We start from the raw sequence: 18,872 nt of genomic DNA on the forward strand, positions 1-18,872 counted from the left end.
TCTTGCAATTTGCAGTGGTGATCCCTGTGTGTCTGTATTTCCCCAGTGTGCCCTTCCAGCACTCTGCTGTAGTCAGACTAAGAAGTTCCAAGTTGCAGGGACTGTTGCCAAAGGGTTGGAGATGTTCACTTGTTTACTCAGCTCAGAGACTGCCAAAGCAGCTTTCACTTGCATGGATGAAGGATGTGGTCCCAAAGGTTTCCTGAGAACTGCAGCTGGAGTCCCAGTATCACAGCGGGTAGTGGCCTGGGACAGTGTAAACTGCATGAACCCCTTGGTCTGGCCATCCAAGAAGTTCCACTGCCCTCCCTGTGCTGTGGCTGCTCATTGCTCTCTAGAGCACAGGGATATGGATAGATGCACTAAGCCAAAGCTTTGCTCCTAAAAGAGGAGCTGGAGCTCCTCTTTTAGGAGCAAATGAGATATCTATCTATCTCAGGAGCTGGAGATAATCTGAGTTACACTGGACTCTGGATGTTCTACACTAGGTAAAGAATAATTCAGCCATTGATTAGGCTGAATTACCCATTACATTAAAAGTAGTTTTCTGATACCATAGGAACTATCATTTGTGTCTTTATTCCCACCTGCAGAAGGCTGATCTATAACGAGTAAATTATAAACACAAGCCTTGCCAGCATCCCCCCTGCTTGTATCCAGCCCTGAAGAAAACACTCCCTTCTCACTGCTATAAAGTGCAAGCAGTGATAAAACTAATCATTATCTGTGAATTGGCTTCACCCTTCGGTTTACAGAATAAGTGGCTTTTATGGGATTGAACTGCAAAGAGGGACCTGCCACATAAGAGACTTGGTGCTGTCAGCAGTAAGAAAACAGAAGCATTTGAGGTTATTTGCAGTAAGCCTTTTTCAGAACAAAACCCCTCACTTAGCTTCTATGTAGCGTGAAGCCTTGTGGGCAGCTGATATTTTTGCCTTTGTTTTTGGTTAGTGACATAGCATCTGCCCTCTCCATGCCAACTCATTTCCAATACATTTAAAATTGAATTGCAGCACCTGGCTTTAGCTGTGCAAGGTTGTGGCTCATCATCTAATCATTAGACCTTTCAAGACCAGAAAAAGAGAAGAGAGAAGTACAATATGGCTTTCAGGCAGTCTTTTTAAAAAATCCAAGTCTGAAAGCTTTAATCTTAAACATAGCAATACCTCAGTGAATTTGAGCTTTTGATGTGGGGCAGAATGTGTTTCCAGATTCATTTCACGCTGTGCTGTTTCAGTGAATATAACCACCCCACCATGGGGTCCTATTCCTAGGCCTTCACAGAAACTTCAGAAAGCAGCCTTAATGTTAGAGCTGGAAATTTCTGTACCACTCTCACCCCTGCCACAGAGGCACTGGATAATGGACCAGCTCTGTACTGAAAAGTGTTTTGGAGATTTAACTGGTTGTGAAAGCAACAGGTTCCTCATCACACATGTTTGCCATTGCTCAGTATGAAGGTGCTTACATTGGTATAGCTCCTTCAGATAAATTCAGAGCTGCAGTAAATGCAGTGAGTTAGAGGTGTTGTGTGTCACCATTGCCATGCTTAGCCTTGGACTATTAACAGCACAACTCTGGTTGTATTTAAACAGTTTGGGCTGTTGGAGCAGTTTAAGCTGCTCCTGGTCTTGTGGGATGGTTGGAGATGTCATTCAGGCAGAGCCCAAGCCAGAAAACAAGAAAGGGTTAATGTAGTGGCCATTCAGGCTGTCATTTCTGTAAGGCATCATGGTATTATTTTGAATAGAAATGAGCTGAAATGCTGGATTTTTTTCTTGTATTGGATGTGTGATCATTTGAGGAAATATTAAAACTTCTCACTGTTTTATTGTGTGGAAAATCACTGAAAGGATTTTATTTCCAATTGAAAAATTACCACTAGAAGATGTTCAGTGGTTGGATGCAGAAATGGCTAGGATACTGTGTTTCTGCCTTTTCTGCCCATTTCAGAAGAGTAACCACTGCTGCTTTACTGTGTTTGCTTGGTTCATTTCTGTTCTAGGGTATGAGCAGGGGGCAGGTCTGAACCCTGATTGGCCAATCTTTGATATGACTTTCTCTAGACAAGCAAGTAGAGTATTTACTGACAAATATTTCTGTCTCCCATTATCTGTCCTCCATTTGCAAAGGTCACAGGAAGTAAATGGTTTGAAATTGTATTCTTTTTTACCCATTCATTGTAGATAAAATTTGACATTCACAGTAGCTGTATTTTCCTTGCTGGGGTATAATATTGGCAATGTAAAGCCAAATATTGACACAGAGCTGATGTCCAATGTTGATCTTAGTCTAGTACTTCAGAAGTCTCCAGCCTGGAGAATGCAGATGATTACAAATTTTCTGATGAGAACTTGTTGCCTCTTTTTTAATTCAGAAATGATTACTTAAAAAAATTCAGACTTTTATCTTGTGGGAATGTACCAGTTCTGCTATGAAACTCATTAGGGGGAAAGTTTCTCTTGTCCAGGAAGGAAATTTGGGTCAGAAATGTCAGGCATTTCAGCAGAAACAGAAATGTCCTGGGTACAACATTCAACAACAACCATGGACTTGGCAGCAAAATCCTGGCCTCCTGCCGCCCAGGCAACTGCTGACTCCTCATCTGCTGGCTTGAAGAGGAACAATTTCTCTCTGCTATACTCTTACAGCAAAGATTTTTGAAAATACTTGACTCCATCCTGATTCAGGGTATGAAAAAATCCAGTGAAAATACTTGTGAGATAAAGATTGTTTTCAGCTATCCTGGAGGCTGAATAACTTTTCTAAAATGTATAAAGACTTTTTTTTCTTTTCATTTGCACTAGTGCACGTTTTAGTAATGAAAGGAGTGTTACAGCATGTATGTACAAAGCATGGATCTGGCAAACAGGAAAATTAGCTTCAGTCATTCCCTATGTCCTGGCACAGGTTCCTTGGCATTGCTGATAGTTTTACAAACATTTTTGCCAGCATCTGCACCACTTGCGGGTTGGGTGGGAGTGTTGGAGGCAGGAAGGCTCTGCAGAGGGATCTGCACTGACTGGATTTGCCAAGGCAAATTGCATGAGGTTGTGAAGTGCTGGGTCCTGCAAGGCCAGTGGCATCCTGGTCTGGATCAGCAGTGGTGTGGCAGCAGGACCAGGGCAGGGATTGTCCTCTGTACTGGACACTGGTGAGGCCACACTTCAAATCCTGTGTTTGAAGTCACTGGGTCACTCACTGCAAGAAAGACATTGAGGGGCTGGAGCATGCCCAGAGAAGGGCAATGGGGGGAAGGGTCTGGAGCACAAAACTGATGAGCAGTTGAGGAAGCTGGGGGTGTTTACCCTAGAAAAAAGGAGGCTCAGGGGCCATGTCGCTCTCTACAACCACCTAAAGGTCGTTGTAGCCAGGTCAGGGTCAGTCTCTTCTCCCAGGTAACAAGTGATAAATAGGATGAGAGGGGACAGTCTCAAATTGTATCAAGAAGGGTTTATATTGGATATTAGGAAAGATTTCTTCATGTGAAGTGTCATCAAGCATTGGAGCAGGCTGCCCAGGGAAGTGGTGGAGTCACCTGAAGGTATTTAAAAGCCATGTAGATGTGCTTATGGAAATAATTTAATGGTGGACTTGGCAGTGCTGGGTTAAGGGTTGAACTTGATGAAGTTTGAAGTCTTTTCCAACCTAAATGATTCCATGATTCTACACATGTTATGTGATTTGTAAAGGAGTATGATCGCTGTGCTTCCAGGAAGGCCATGGAAACTAGTAGGCATGAGCTAATGGAAATAATATAAAAAGAGTATGAAGTGAAAGAAACACTAAGAATATGTGTAAAAACTATAGAAATAAATCAAATTCAGATGGCAAAAGAGTGTGAGTCATTAAAGCATTACTGATGTTGGACAGCTAATCCAGAAGCTGCAGGTCTGGGTGGTCTGGAGCCCACAATCCCTGTGGGGCAGGATTGCCTGCAGGCCCACAGGGGCTGCATGCCGTTTCTTGCTTTCTTCTTGGATATCCTAGCTGGTAGTGCATATTATGCCATTTGAATGTGCCTTACTTTTTTCTTCCCAGGGAATGGCTTTTACACTTGAAGAAAGGCTACAGCTGGGCATTCATGGCCTCCTTCCTCCTTGTTTCCTGAGCCAAGACGTTCAACTCCTTCGTGTGATGAAAAACTTTGAAAAGCAATCTAATGATCTAGACAAGTATGTCAAAAACATCTTGTTTCCTCTCCCTTCCCCCTTTACTTTTCAGTTCTTTAAAGCCTCCAGGAAAAATTGTGGATTCTGCTTCAATGTAAACGTTTGCCTCTGAGTCCCTTTTTTCCAGCTGTCCATACTCTCCAGCAGCAGAATCAAAGAGTAGTTTAGGTTTAAAGGGACCTTAAAGATTACCTACTCCCAAGCCCCCTGCCATGGGCAGGGAGACTTCCACTTGACCAGGTTGCTCAAACCCCATTCAATCTGGTCTTGAACAGGGCTGGGACAGGTCTGGGACATCCACAGCTTCTCTGGGCAACTTGTGCCAGTGCCTCACCATGCTGACGCTCAAAAATTTCTTCCTAATATCTAATCTAAACCTACCCTCTTTCAATTTGAAGCTGTTCCCTCTTGTCCTATCAATACATGCCCTTGTAAAAGTCCTTCTCCAGCCTTTATTTGGGCCCTGTTTATATACTGGGAGTTACTAGATGTCCCCAGCACTGTCCCTTCTCCGGGCTGAACATCACCAACTCTTTCAGCCTGTCTTCATAGGAGAAGTGCTCCAGCCCTCTGATTATCTTCATGAGCCTCCTCTGGACCTGTTCCAACAGGTCCACTGATGTTACTTTTTTCTACCACTCCATTACTGGAGAGTTCTGGTATACTTTGGCTACAAGAAAGAAGTGCACTGAAGGTATAGTGAACCCATGTAGTTCATGTACCTATCTGTGTGCTCCTCAATACATTCACTAGAATGGATGGAAGAACAGAAAAAAACTGTCAGTATGTAGGAAAAAATAAAAAGAAAACAGAAGCAATATTGTATTGGCTAATCCGTCTGAGTTTTCATTGCCTCCAGTACTGTTCATCTGATGGAAAATGTACTGATGGAAAATGCTGTTTGATAGCTGCTTGATGGACAGTAGGGTTTTGCATCTCCATCTCTCTCAGCTTCATTGATCTGAGAACTGAGGCAGCAGGACTCTTAATCTGTAGACCAATTGCACTGGCTTTTCTGTGTCACAAATATCTATGTTGATCTTGAAAATTCTATATTGATAGCTCTGTATGATACCTTTTGATGAAAATTTCAAAATTCTAAGGTTGTGCATGGGTGTGACATCCTGCCCTGCTGAGTCTGTGTGAGCTGTCACTGAGGATGGTGGAGCTGGCCAGGCCCTCTGGGAAATTTTGCTCCAAGTATCTGCTCATGATGTAGCACAAAGGAGTGTCAGGGCTTGGGAGAGCTGAGTGCATACTGAGTGAGACAATGACTGCTTTTTGTGAAACTGTGAACTACCAAAAATACTGATATATAACTTGTTTTTATTGCTTTAAAGGTATATTATTCTTATGACATTGCAAGACAGGAATGAGAAGCTTTTTTACCGAGTGCTGACCTCTGATATCGAGAAATTCATGCCCATAGTTTACACCCCAACAGTTGGCCTGGCTTGTCAGCAGTATGGTTTGGCTTTCAGGAGACCACGGTGAGTGAAGAGACTGTGTTTGCAATTTTTTTAATTTCATCTGAATGTTTCTTTTGTATTGACACCATCTTTTTGTGGGTGGCCCAAAACATCTAAAACTCAATCTCTCATCAAAAAGCCAGCAGCTTTGTGTGTGTACGTTTGATGATGAGTTGGGGAGTCGAGAACAGCTCTGACTTCTTCCTATAAACAATGAACAGAGTGGTTTTGTTCTCAAACAGTGCTGTACAGTCCCCAAACAGCTTGCTGAACTTAGGGCTGCACCCCTCCCCATCTGCTGTCTCAGGAGCACCGAGTGCCCTCTGCAATGCTGTTTGAGTAATTGTTGGGGTTTGGATACTTTGTGCTGATTTTGAACTTTTGTATGCACTTCCACAAACTACCCCACTAGAATCATCTTCATAGATGATGCTCTGCATCAGTGCCTCCCTCTCTGCTCAGAACAGTCACTGTATACATTCATGCAACATTAAGCACTCTGTACCATGTTGGAAGACCCCATTCTGCATAACTCTTTTTAATGATTAATGCTTAGATAAATCCCTTGTTATCTTTTTGAAGTACATTTTAACCTAGCCCGAAAATTCAATGGTGTGGTTCAGTTTTCTTTGTAGGCTTTTAAATCTTTTGGTCTTTGAAATGCACCAGTAGTCAGATGAACATTTAAGCTTTTGCAATAGAAATTTGCAAAGTAAAGGAATGGAATAATACCATTTTCAAAGCATTTCACAAGCATGAGGTTTGACTGCAGTTTCAGCTGAGAGTAGTGCTACAGATGGGGCAACTGAGGCAAGTTCTCCTGAGTCTAGGTCACAGGGGTCCCTGAGGCACACCTCAAAAATGTAAGGGCTGTGTACACAAGACAATTAATAACTTTTATGTATAAGATTATCTTGGCAAACATGCTTGCTTCCTGCTTGAGATGAAAATTCCAAATAAAGCCAGTGTATTCCTTCACATGAGCTGCTCCTCAGGATTGCTTTTTGGCTTGTGTCTGTGCCAGGTAATAATGTTCTAGGCCCTCATGTGCAACCTGTGGATCTGCTGGGCTGTGGAAAAGTCATTAATCTATCCAAACCTTGATCTTATCCCCTCCTCCTCCTCAATGTGTATGAGGAAACCAGAGAAGGATCTGCACTTTGTATCTAGGGGGAGGGCACTAACTTCTTCTGGGCATGAATAAAAGATAGCAGAGATAAGACAGCCCAGATTGTGTCTCCAGGTGTTGAGCTGTGAGCACTGTCAGGCAGAGAAGAGCACACTGCTGGTTCTCAGCTAATCAATATTAATGCAGCAGCTGCTGATTCTCAGGTAATCAATATTCATGCAGCAATTCCTGCTGTACACCCACTGTGTCTTTGCCTCCCAGCTGCCTTTACCTTGCAATAAGTTAAAACAATATTTGGGAGCTTTGCTTCTTTTATTTTCCATCCATTATCTTCAGGAAAACAGGGATGTCTTTCCACATACTGAATTCTTTCTGCAGTTGTTTCTGTTGGAGAATTCCTCTTCCTGTAGCTCCTGTCTTTCTCATGTTTTAAATCCCCATTATTTTACTAATGTTATAGGAATGTCTCATAGTCCAGCAGTTTTGCTGCTAAATTTGGGCCGGGTCTTTTCTGGATTCCAGCCTATGGCTTCTTCAGGAAAGAGCAAATGGCCATATCCTTGGTACACTGGATTTCCTGTGGTGGGGAGTTTTTTGTTTTTCTGAAGATACAGAAGGAATTCCAGCCTAGCTTCAGATTTGGATGTAATCAATTGTTTTAGCAGACAAATGTTTTTATTGCAAAAATAAAAGAGCGGTTATATCATGTAAAGTGATGAGACTAAAATGGGAAGTGTATATATGTGCTGTTTTTTTCAATCTGACTCGTTACTGTCTTGGAGGATATATTTTCTGTCCTGGAGCATATTATATATGTTAGGAGCTGGCCTGCAAGACACATAGTTCAAGGTAGGATGCCAATACTTCTGCTAAAATCTCTGTTTTAAAGCCCAACATGGATGGATGTGCCCACATAGCACAGCTTGTTGTGCAGTCTGTCTGTGGCCACAGCAGCAGCAACCTTTTGATACACTGTCATGGTTTGGCATGGTTTGGCACTTAGCTTCTTCCCCTGGGATCTTTCTCAGCCCCATTAGTCCTTGCTTTATACTTGAAGGTTGAGCCTGGAAGGATTACAGTGCACGTCACTTGCTTACAAAGCAGCTCTTGTAAAGCTGCATCTAAAAACAGTCCCAAGATGTCCAGCAGGGCTTCTCTCAGAATCATTGATCAGAGCCCATTTATCTGTGTTTACATGCCTGCAGGTTTTGTTTGTCAGATACTGTTGTAATTGCAGGACTCAGTGTCTCTTTTCCCTTTCTTAGTCTTTATATACAAACCCTTAAAGGGTAAATCTCTCTAACCTGCACTTTTATGGGGTCAGTGGACAGAGTTCTCCTTCCAGGTCAGGGCTCCAGCATAATACTCCCTGCAAGCAGATTTATCTGCTCCAAATGGAATAAGACACCTGGTGTTCCTTTCTTTCAAAAAGCTATCCAGACAGCAGTCTAAATGAACAGGTTTTCTATATTTAACAGTAGAAAAGAGCTACTAGGAACAAAAACACTTGCATGCATTCAACTGTTCTCATGCTTATCTATGATTCCCACTTCTTCTGGCGGGCCAGGCATAGCTCCTGATGGCCCAGCAGGTTCTCTGCCTTCCCCAAATTCCTACTGCCTCTCTCTTTACTAGTTGCTTTAAATTCTTCAGGCAGGATTTTTTTTTTCCATTGGCCCAGACGTCTTCCTATGTGATTAAGCCTCAGAGGTTTAGAATGACTGAAATAGAGGTGGAACCATAAAATTTATAAAAAATACATTCAGATACTATTGCCTAAGAGCTATGAAGTTTTTGCTGGAAGGTGTCTACGTTGAATACATTTTTCCCATCTTATTTTCCAGTCAGGTCCCTGGTGATTTAACATTATTTGTTTATTTAAAGCCATGTAATAAGCATTACAGCCTTCAGGCTAAAGTACAGTTTAATTTTGTATTTTGAATTTTTAAAATAAGAAATACAAATTATTATGTAATTTGTAAGTACAGGTTAAAGTACTGCAGTAATGATTAAGAACCCTGTCAAAATCTCTTTTCTATGATCAAGCCATGTTAAATAAGCACAAAATAAGAGTAACACGTCCAAAGAGAAGTCTTCCTAAGCACAGGTCCTGTCTGCAGCTGTGGCCGGGAACAAGAGGAGTACAGGACTAGATAGGCAAACTTGCTCACTTCGTGGGGACTTCTCATGTTATGCTCCTCCTCAATTTGTGTCTTGTGGCTGCACTTTTGTTACGAAAATCCATTGCTCTCTTTGACTCACAAGTTAAGTAAAGGTGGTGAGGGGACCCAGATGTATGCACATTGTCAAGGCCAGAGGATGTGACTGAAAATAAGAGTCCCGAGGTGACAATACTTGTTTCATATAAAGAATATATCTGTTGCAGTCTATGATGATCAAGGGTGATTTAGACTTAAGGGAGATTTCTTGCAGAGTTGTACAGCTTCAGATCCTATGTCTGCAAACATGCAGCTTTGCATGTAGTCCATCCATGGCATCCCTTCACTCCTCCCTCCCATCCCCCTGTGCCTCTACAGATGTCCACGCTGCTGTGTCATGATGGTTCCAGGATAAATCTGGGCAGATGCAAGTCCTTTTTGGGTCAGGCTGGCAGTAGTCCGAATAGCCAGTTCACCTGGACAGGAGCTGTGCTGAAGCAGAAGCAGGCTGCTCAAGGCATGGGGAGGGCAGGTTTGCTTGTGTTCAGCAGCAGTGATAACAAAACTGGCTTCCAGCAAAGGACAGGCTATCCTAGGGTATCCAAGGAATATGTGCCTTGATGTGTTTGCTTTTCAAAGCCCAGGAACCCCTTATACACATCAGAAGTTTGTTAGAAGGAAAGAATGAAATGTAACAGAGCAGGGCTTGCAACTTTGAGACAGTAAATGAAGGAAGCAAGGAGGAATCTTGGTTCTTTGATCCTGCTAACAGACAGAGTCACCATTTCATTAGGAAATGCTTCTACCACACCTATGAGCTTTCAGGATGTGGTCGAGAGTCCTTTTTGCTTTACAGAAGGATACAAAGCCTCTATAAAAAAAAAAAAGTGCATAGTAGTATTTAGATTTTTTTTCTCTTTTTTAAAATGTAAAATGTACTTAATGAGTACTGTGGGGGTCCTTATAGAGCCCAGGACTGAACATGTGCAATGCTATTTAAAAGGTGTGTTTTAAGCCTGAGGATCTCTTTTAATTGTGACACTATCTTTGAAAGTATCTCTTTACTATCTTCGCAAGAAGATAATAAAGAGAAAGTTTAGGGCATGGAATCAGGGTTTTATTTCTTCTGTGATGGTAAGGGGTAGTTTATTACAGTGGCATAAGACCACAGTCTCTCAAGACACTAGTTAATTTATAAACATAGTGGTATTTGAAAGTATTAACTTGTCAGCTGCTCCTCAAAAGCTTTTGGTATCCCCTGAGAGTAGGGCTGGAAAAGGTGGTTGTATCACCACTGGAGAAGAGTTATGGGGACAGAAAAAACTTGCCTAAATGCACTTTTTTTCCTAGAAATGTAAATATCCTTGAGAACTGCTTGCAGAACAATGCAAAACATGTTGGGATTAAGCTGAACCTGGAGAAAGCTAACAGGATGCAGATGGTGTGAAAATTAAGTCTGACAGAATAATGATCTGTGTCTCTGAAGAAAAATGAGTAAATGAAACATCACTCAATCTAGGTAATTGTCTTGTCAGCAGGGCTGGCTCTGATCAGTGACTTTTTTTTTGGTGGTGTTGTGCTGTCTGAGCAGCAGACGGGAAAGAGAGAAAGTTACCTGCCATTTCTGGACACTTTAAGACCAAATCAAATGGAATTAGAACATACGTGGTAATCCCATAGACTTGTCCCTAACCACAGAATTCCCTCTTCTATAAAACATTGGAGGCCAGAAGTGAGTGGGAAGACTGGGCTTTGGATTATTGTCCTGAAAGTTGGTTTTGAAACCCCTTTAGACAATCTCTACTTCTTGTGAAAACACCAGTCATCATAACTTCTCCTGTTGCCACCAGCCTGATTCAGCCTTCTTCCAGAGGCAGCTGAAGTCAGTGCATGAGAAGAGGAATGTGTTTAACAGTGTGTTTAGGTAACATTGCCACAGCCACACAAGCACTGGTCTTGTGACTGACTGAAGGGGAGGGAAACTTTCCCCTTTCTCTCTGTGGAAAGTCTCACAGAGACCATGTGTAGCCAGGAAGCCCTGAAGAGGCTGTCAGGACACATAAGTGAGAGATGGTCGTTGGTAAGGGACCAGATTATTGAATGAGGGGGTGAAGACTATGGTTGGAATAGGTGAGGAGAAAATAGCTCATGCAAAGGGAGCCCAAAGCTGCTAAAAATGGCTCAGCCTGTGTGCAACTTCTGAGAGCTGTCAAAGTAATTCAAAGGTTCCCACTGCTCTCTCTCTCCCCACTTTCTTCAGGCAAGTCTTTTCAGGGTGCTGTACCCTTATCCTTGTCCCTTCTCTGTTTCCACTTCACTGAAGTGTTTTTCAGAATGTGGAGACAAGCACAGATTGGTTTGTGGGCATACAGGGAGAAGATCTGGTGTATTGGTCCTGATCTGAGGTTCCATGCAGGCTGGGGAGTGTTGTGAGGCTGTAATACAGTTTCTACATTGCAGTAAGTGAAAAAAGGAGTGAAAAAGGACTTAGCTCCATCTTTTCATTAGAAAAACAGTCAATGCTCCTTGTTCCATATCTCCAGTCTTCTCTCTCTCTCTCTTTTCCTCACATTTCCTAAGAAAAATGTGTATACACTGGCTCTAACAACCATGAAAAACTTTCATGGGCATGAGGGAAAATGTCATGCCCACAGAAGTTAACAGCAAATATCATGTTAATTTATGAAGGTGAGGCTTTCCGCTCCTGTCAGAGGTAATTTAGATTTAAGTCTGTTGAAATTCCCTGATACACCAGGAGAAGCTCGAAGGAAGAGGTGGAGTTGTCCAAAAGAAAGAGGTTGACCTGGTGAAGGAAATACAAGAGAATGTGTTCTCCTTTGATCTGACATAAATCTATGCTGCTGCCACAAGAAACAACCCCACCTCAAACAAAAAATGCCAAAGACAGGGAGAAGGGAGAAGAATTATTTGGAATAATGAATACCAGGATGTCAATTTGAGGGGAAATGGTGCTGACTATCATGAAAACTTTGCACAGCAGTATCCATTGGACTGTGGAACAAGCATGGATTGTGCTCAGAAAGCCAACCGTGTCCTGGGCTGTATCCAAAGCAGAGTGGCCTGCAGGGCAAGAGAGGTGATTCTCCCTTCTATCTGCTCTGGTGAGACCCATCTGGGGTGCTGCTCTGGGGCCCCCAACACAAGAAGGACATGGATCTGTTGTAGAGAGTTCAGAGATGACCGCAGAGACACTCAGATGGCTGGAGATCCTCTCCTGTGAAGGCAGGCTGAGAGAGCTGGGGTTGTTCAGCCTGGAGAAGGGAAGGTTCCAGCGACACCTTACAGCACCTACAGTACCAGGAGAGCTGGAGAGGGGCTTGTATGAGGGCATGTAGTAATAGGATAAGGAGCAGTGGTTTTAAACTGAAAGAGGGTAGGTTTAGGTCAGGTACAAGAAGTTTTTGACTGTGAGGCACTGGCACAGGTTGCCAAGAGAAGCTGTGGATACCCGATCCCTGGAAATGTTCAAGGCCAGACTGAATGGGGCTCTGAGCAACCTGGTGCAGGAAAAGGTGCCCCTGCCCATGGCATGAGGTTTGCCATGATTAGATGGTTTGCTGTGGTTAGATTATCTTTAAGGTCCTCTTCAGACCAAACAGTTCCATGAGCCTAAGATTCTATGACCTGATTATGGAAGAATTACTATAAAAGCTGATGTTACTTTCTGTATTTGCTATAATTTGTAGCAAAAGTTAATTTTTTTTTTAATTAGATGGCTTCACTAAAAGTATACCAAATCATATTTCATTTATCTGGAAGCTAATTTCTCTATTATTGTCAAAATAATGTTTCTTTTCTTTGTCAAACTTTGTTCTAATTCTGTGTTCATTCTTGGGGCTCCCTGCAGTGCACTTTAAAAGGGAAGGTGTGGGTCCTGGAAGAATTTGCGCAGCACAGGAAGGAAATATAATCAGGGTAGGACTTAATTTAACTTCCCAGGGGTTTTTGGTCCCACCTTAACCTCTGCACTATCAAGTAAAACGGAATACATTGTGTGCTCAGCAGTGGAACAGATAAGGGCTCCTTGGTCAAAATCAACTGAGCAACAGCACTGATTGACCATCTCAGCGTATTTCTCTTTGTAATCCTATAATCTTCCAGTTACTGAGGTACTTCCAGGGTCCAGCACACAGTCAGGTGTGCAGAGGAAAATCAGGGCTGAGTCAAATTTTCCTACACCTGAAATTGTTTTTGAACAAAGAATATCAAGCCCCTTGAGCATGAGAGCTTAACACAGCAAAGGTTCCTGAATTTGGGAAATACCCGCTCTTGCTGGTTGGTGGAGCCCCAGGATGGTGGAAACTTACATCTCACCTCAATGCCTGGTCCTTACCCAACTGCATCTGTAAATTTGTTTGTGGGTGACAGAAGACAGTCTGGTCTTTCCCTCCTGCACGTTAGCAAGAAGGGAGATCTGGGGTAAGTCAGAGTCAGACCCTGTACTGCAGACCTGCTTGGCTCCAGCAGCCTGATCCTCACACAGACAGACCTTCTCAGAGGCCCTCCTAAACAGCATTGAAACACCACTGCTGGAAAGGACACTGGGATATTTGGGGTTGTCAAGTTTTAAAATACAAGGAGGATTTAATCCCCAAATTATGCTATGAATTGGCAGTTCTCTGGTTCAACCAGAGAATCCAATTCTGAGAATACAGTAGGGAAAAGCAGTTCATGACAAGCCAAAAGCAACATGGGTCTGCTTGCCTCTTGCCTTAATCCTAGAATGTGGATAGCAGAGATCCACTGGGGACCTGATTCCAACGCTCTTGCCTTTTCACATTGTTACATAATGACAAATAACAACTAGTACTGAGCTGGTCTTTCTCCAGCAACTTCCCCCTGGAGGAAGGATATTTATTCTTTAGGCTGATGCCTGACTAGCAGAACTAATAAATCCAGGATTTTTCCTGGTTTCTGTTCACTGCCCTCTAACATTTCATATCTGTGAAAACTTACGTTCCTTGCCACATCCCCTTCATCCTTTTTTCTTATCCACCTGTGCTTCATTATAGCCACCCACAGCAGCTTGTGCGCCTTCCCTTCCCTCCTATCTTCCTTAGGGAGCAGTGAGCACAACTTTCAGTGCTCTGCTTGCTGTCCCCTCTGATTTCCTATCTGTGTCTTTTTGATCCTGCCCCATAACCATTCTGGTTTCTCATTTGGTTTCCTCTACAGTCACCTTTTTTCTCCTTTTCTCTGCCTTCTGCTTATTCCTGCAGCCCAGGAAAGCTCCAAGGCTTTGTTAGCAAGAGCTGAATAGGTACAAGGTGGGAAGCAGCACATGTTATGTGCAGCTGCAAACTGTGTTTTTGGGCAGCTGTCAGGATAATTGTCATTGTAAGGTCTATGTTCCCCTCCCCAGAGTGGTGAGGACATGAACCCCTTTATCTTTTTTCTTTATCTCAACAGTAATTTTCATAAAAGGGTATGGGAACAAACATCTTTGAGACCTTTGCCTTTCTGATAAATTTGTTTAAATGAGCTAGGAGGTAAGAGAGGACACAGTATAACTGCCCTTTTCCTGGGAAAAAAAAAAAAAAAGCACTGCTAAAAGTAGTGGTGGGTGTTAATAATTTGGCAGACAGGAGATGGATCCAAAAGCTTTGCTTTAGGCTGTGGTCTGGACCTTCCTGCTGTGGCAGGGGGTGGACTATGTCAAAGCATGGGGAGAGCTACAGCTTGCACTCATATGTGCTCACTTCAATCTCTCTGATCCTGATCTTTGGCAGTTTTCTACAGCTTAGCAGCTTTCAATCCCTTGGGATCATGGAGATTTCCCAGTGTGGGTTTAGAGGGGTTGTATGGATAGTGAATCTTTCATTATTGTACCTTGGAGCCTGCATCTTCTGGCTTCCACGCTGAATTTTGGGTTTCCTACCTAAAATATAGGGTGATAATGCTAAGGACATTTATGTATAATGATATTTAGTAGTAATGAAATTATTCATGTTGCAGATCATTATAAATTAAATCTCATACTGAATTTAAATTACAGATATATTGCCTTGTAAGTCTCTGTATAGATTTCTCTAATAGTTGATTGTTCTTGGTTTCTATTATTTTTTCATTATTACCTCAGGGTACTGGTCAGTAGCCTACAATTTACAAAGAAAATTACCTAAACCAATGAAAATTTCTTGGCCTTAATAAAAAAAAAATCTGAAAAAAATAGCTGATGAATCATCACAGAGATTTTGTCTGATCTGATGATTAATTGTACTGTATTTAGACAAATCAGTGCATGCTAGCACAAAGTTTCTCTCCAAAGTCTGTAGCCCACAGGCATTTGTAATCTCAAGCTCCCTAAAACAGCCAAGCAATTTCAAAGTTTATTTTGTTGTTCTGAAGCCTTTTGTCCTGTTCTGGCAGAGACCAGAACCAAAAATTCAACAGTGGGGGTGCAGCTGGTAGAAATGCTAATTGCTCACATTGCTCAACCTGTCAATTTTGTATATGAGTTTTGAAAGTGAAAATAAACCAAATGTAGGCCCTTACTGTAACCACATTTTATTTCGTCTCTAGTACAGACTGGCCTTAAATCCAGAGTGGCTCCTCCAGCCCATTCCTCTGGCACAGCAGAGAGAGTTTTCTGTGGTTAGTATGCAACAAAAGCCAAGTCCATCAGCTGATCCCTCCCTTGCCTGTGTCCCTTGGGCAGCCAAAATCCCTACATGTCAGCTGGGCTTGGGGCATAACTCAGCCAGACTGCAAAGAGCGCAGGGCGGCATGCAGCGGCAGTCAGCATCCCTCCACCGTGACAAGCCAGCTTGGTTTTTCATTTCCCCAGTGTGAAAATAATTTTGACATGTGGATTTCAGTGTTACTCTGAGGCAGTTTTGCTCCAGGTTTTCTGAGAGCATCATGCCTTTGTGTAAGGAATGGCTGCGATCCCTGCAGAAGGTCAGCTTGTGCCATGCCTGTCAGAGCCGTTTTCTGTCCAACCTTGTAACTCACTGTAGGTTTCTGGCTGCTGTCTCACAACTTTCTCATGACTGGCCAACGGCAGCCTGGTGCAGGCTGGGATGCTGGCAAAGATCTGACTCATCTCTTTTGTTTGTTGCTTTTTTAAGCAATTATTTCCCATGGACTTCCTATGTCTTCTAAGGGAAGTCCAGGCCAAATTAAGTTAAAACGTTCAAGGACTTTTATGTGAGTAGAATTTCATCACTTTCAGGTTGTAAGTGGAGACACTTAACCTTTATTAGTATTCCAAGAATGAGCCATTCCTATCCAGATAAAAACACTTTCTCATGATGCCTGCTTGTCTGATGTAAGTATTGGGAATATGTGCATTTTCTTAACATTAACTTACACAGTAGTTTTTATCATCTCATCACTTGTGGAACAAGTTCCCCTCATAGCACCCAGACTAGAAGGTCATAAGTGCAAAGAAAATCAAAGCTTGAGTTCTGTTATGTTTAGTATTGCAGTTCACTGAACTGCTATGGCAGCATACACACAGGGAGCCAGACTCCTTGCAAGGACCCTTCCTTGGCTGGCTGAGAAGTATCTGGAGAATTAGGGACCTTAGCTATCATGTAATCTACTTCCCTCCATCGGTTCATCTTTTCCGGAATAAGTAATTATATAAGGCAAAGCCTGGTAGCCCATTAAAGAAGACACTTCTTTTCTGAATAAACAAGGCTGATGGACTGGTCTCTGTGCAGAAAGCATGTGGAACTTGCAGCCAAGGTTTTTTGTGTTCTTCCTGCTGTATACCAAACCCTGAGAAAGCCTGACCATTGCAGTGTCAGTAAATATTGGATAACACTGTGCAAATACTGAGTATCGTATTCTTCAGGGAGAAGTCCTTTGGAGAAGTGAGCGAGGAGAAGAAGGATGAAGCTGCAATAGTTGAGTGGGGAGGGTTGTGTTTGTCAGCTCTTGTCAACTTAGGCGCTTTTGACATCCTTCTGGTGGTTTCTCTTTTCCTCCACAGATCCTGAATATGCAATCTTCTTCAGTCTCAGTGACGGAAGTTCAGGTGAATCAAAGAGTGATGTCCTTTTGTTTCGTGCTAGTATATGTATCAGTGATCAGTGGCATCATTTGTTCTGCTCTTTTGTGGCTTTTGACTAGTGTGATGTGAATACTGATGGGTATAATTGCTGAGTAACATATATGTTACTCATACATGATAAGTGCAAAGAGGCCATTAATTTTATAGATGTAAACAGGTAACTGAAGTCATAGGAATGCTGCCCAAACCTACAGCACAGGACAAGAGTGGAAGAACAGCACAGCAATGACCAAAGAGATTTTACATGGAGCTTGTGAAGCAAAGGCATTGATTGCATTTGATTGCAGTGGATTTCTGTTTGATTTCATGTCAGAGGCAGCAGTGGGGCAAGACTACACCAGGAGGGTTGCAAATATAGCCACAGGAGCATTGGTAATTGCACAGGAAAAGCCATTAGGAGAGGGAGAGAGACTTCTGGGTAGGAGGGAAGTGGGGAGAGATTTAGAGCTGTGAGGATGGATTGCATAATGTTTTTCACTCCCCTCTGTGGTTTGGGAAATGAACATTGTCTGTAAACAAACAATAGCGCTTTAGAGATAGCACTGCTGGCTCCACTTTTGTTTCTAATGGGAAATAGCTCACAAGGCAGCATTGCTAACCAGGACTATCAGAAAGGGGAACACTAGTTAGCCTTTTTAAAGAAGTAACTTCTTATTGCATGAAAGGATTAATGGATTTTTTTTTTCTAATATCTTAGACCTGTTAAAACTAATTCCTTCCCAAATGTCTAAAAGAACCATAGAACCATGGAATGGTTTGGGTTAAAAGGGACTGTAATGATTATCTAGTTTCAACGTCCCTGCCATGGGCAGGAACACCTACTACTAGGTCAGATTGCTCAAAGCCCCATCCAGCCTGGCCTTGAACACTTCTAGGGATGGCAAGTCCCCAAACTCTCAGGGCAACATGTTGCAGTGCCTTTCTATCCTCACAGTAAACAATTTCTTTCTAATATCTAATCTAAACCTGCCCTCTTCCAGTTTGAAAGAGGTATTATCTCTTGTCCTATCACTTCTTGTCCTTGTAAAAAATATAAATGTTATTCCAAAAAGGCCATCACCAGTATCTAGTATAACCTCCTCTAAGTATCAAATGTGCCATGTTTTCTTTGTCTCTGAACTTTTTCTGTAATGAGCCCTGTAGTTAAGGGATTTTTTGTCATTGTGGGACTTCCAGAATTCCTCCAGAATGACCAAGATCTAACCAGTACTGAGGTTACTCAGAGCAGGATTCTTCTTATGGCTCATGGTACACTGTGTAGCTTTATAAGTCCTGGAGTACTGCCATGAACTCAGTCAGGATAAAACCAGAAAAGAAAAGATAATGGCCCTGGCTTAGGGATGAGAAAAGGTGTTGTGGGTGAATATACTTGAGGCCTTTGATGGATTCTGCAGTGGCCTGCAGTTTTTTAGATCCTGCAGTCCAGTTCAGGCAGTTTGACTGGACTTGCTGACATCCAGACAGAAATACTGCCTCAGTGACAAATTAAGAAGCTGTAACTCTCCTTGAAGTTTGCTGGATTCTTATAGATGTGCTCAGGGCACAATAAAATCTAGTCTGACTCCCACCTTAACCAAGGGCAGCTGTAGTGAAACCTGTGACGTTAATGGACTGAATATGAGACTGCAGCTCTGAAACCCTAATGAATGCAGGCTGAAGCACTCCCCACTTTTAATTACCCCCACAAAGCTAACAGCTCTCTGAAGGTTACTATTTAACCAGAAATAAGGGTACAGCATCTACATTCTGGATTTAAATTGCTTAGGTAGTTAATTTTTACTAAGCTCTAGTTCTTGTAATTTTGTCCCCATGCATGAGTAAGCCCATGTAGAATGGCAGGTTCCTGGGCACAGGTGAGTTTTCTGGTCTGGAAAAACATTGTATCTCTGCCCCACACAATGC

General features: G+C 42.5%; 1 protein-coding gene across 1 annotated transcript in view; it reads left to right on the forward strand.

The window, feature by feature from the left end:
- The window catches only part of ME3 (malic enzyme 3), a 116,961-nt gene that overhangs the window by 59,462 nt on the left and 38,627 nt on the right, over positions 1 to 18,872 (forward strand). The window contains exons 2-3 of the mRNA XM_039718713.1: positions 4,042 to 4,175; positions 5,513 to 5,662. Of these exons, the coding sequence (XP_039574647.1) occupies positions 4,045 to 4,175; positions 5,513 to 5,662 (281 nt within the window). The 5' untranslated portion in view covers positions 4,042 to 4,044. The remainder of the gene's footprint in view (positions 1 to 4,041; positions 4,176 to 5,512; positions 5,663 to 18,872) is intronic.

The sequence above is a fragment of the Passer montanus genome, unplaced genomic scaffold, assembly GCF_014805655.1.
Source record: "Passer montanus isolate IOZ18808 unplaced genomic scaffold, ASM1480565v1 scaffold4, whole genome shotgun sequence".
NCBI classification, from domain to species: Eukaryota; Metazoa; Chordata; class Aves; order Passeriformes; family Passeridae; genus Passer; species Passer montanus.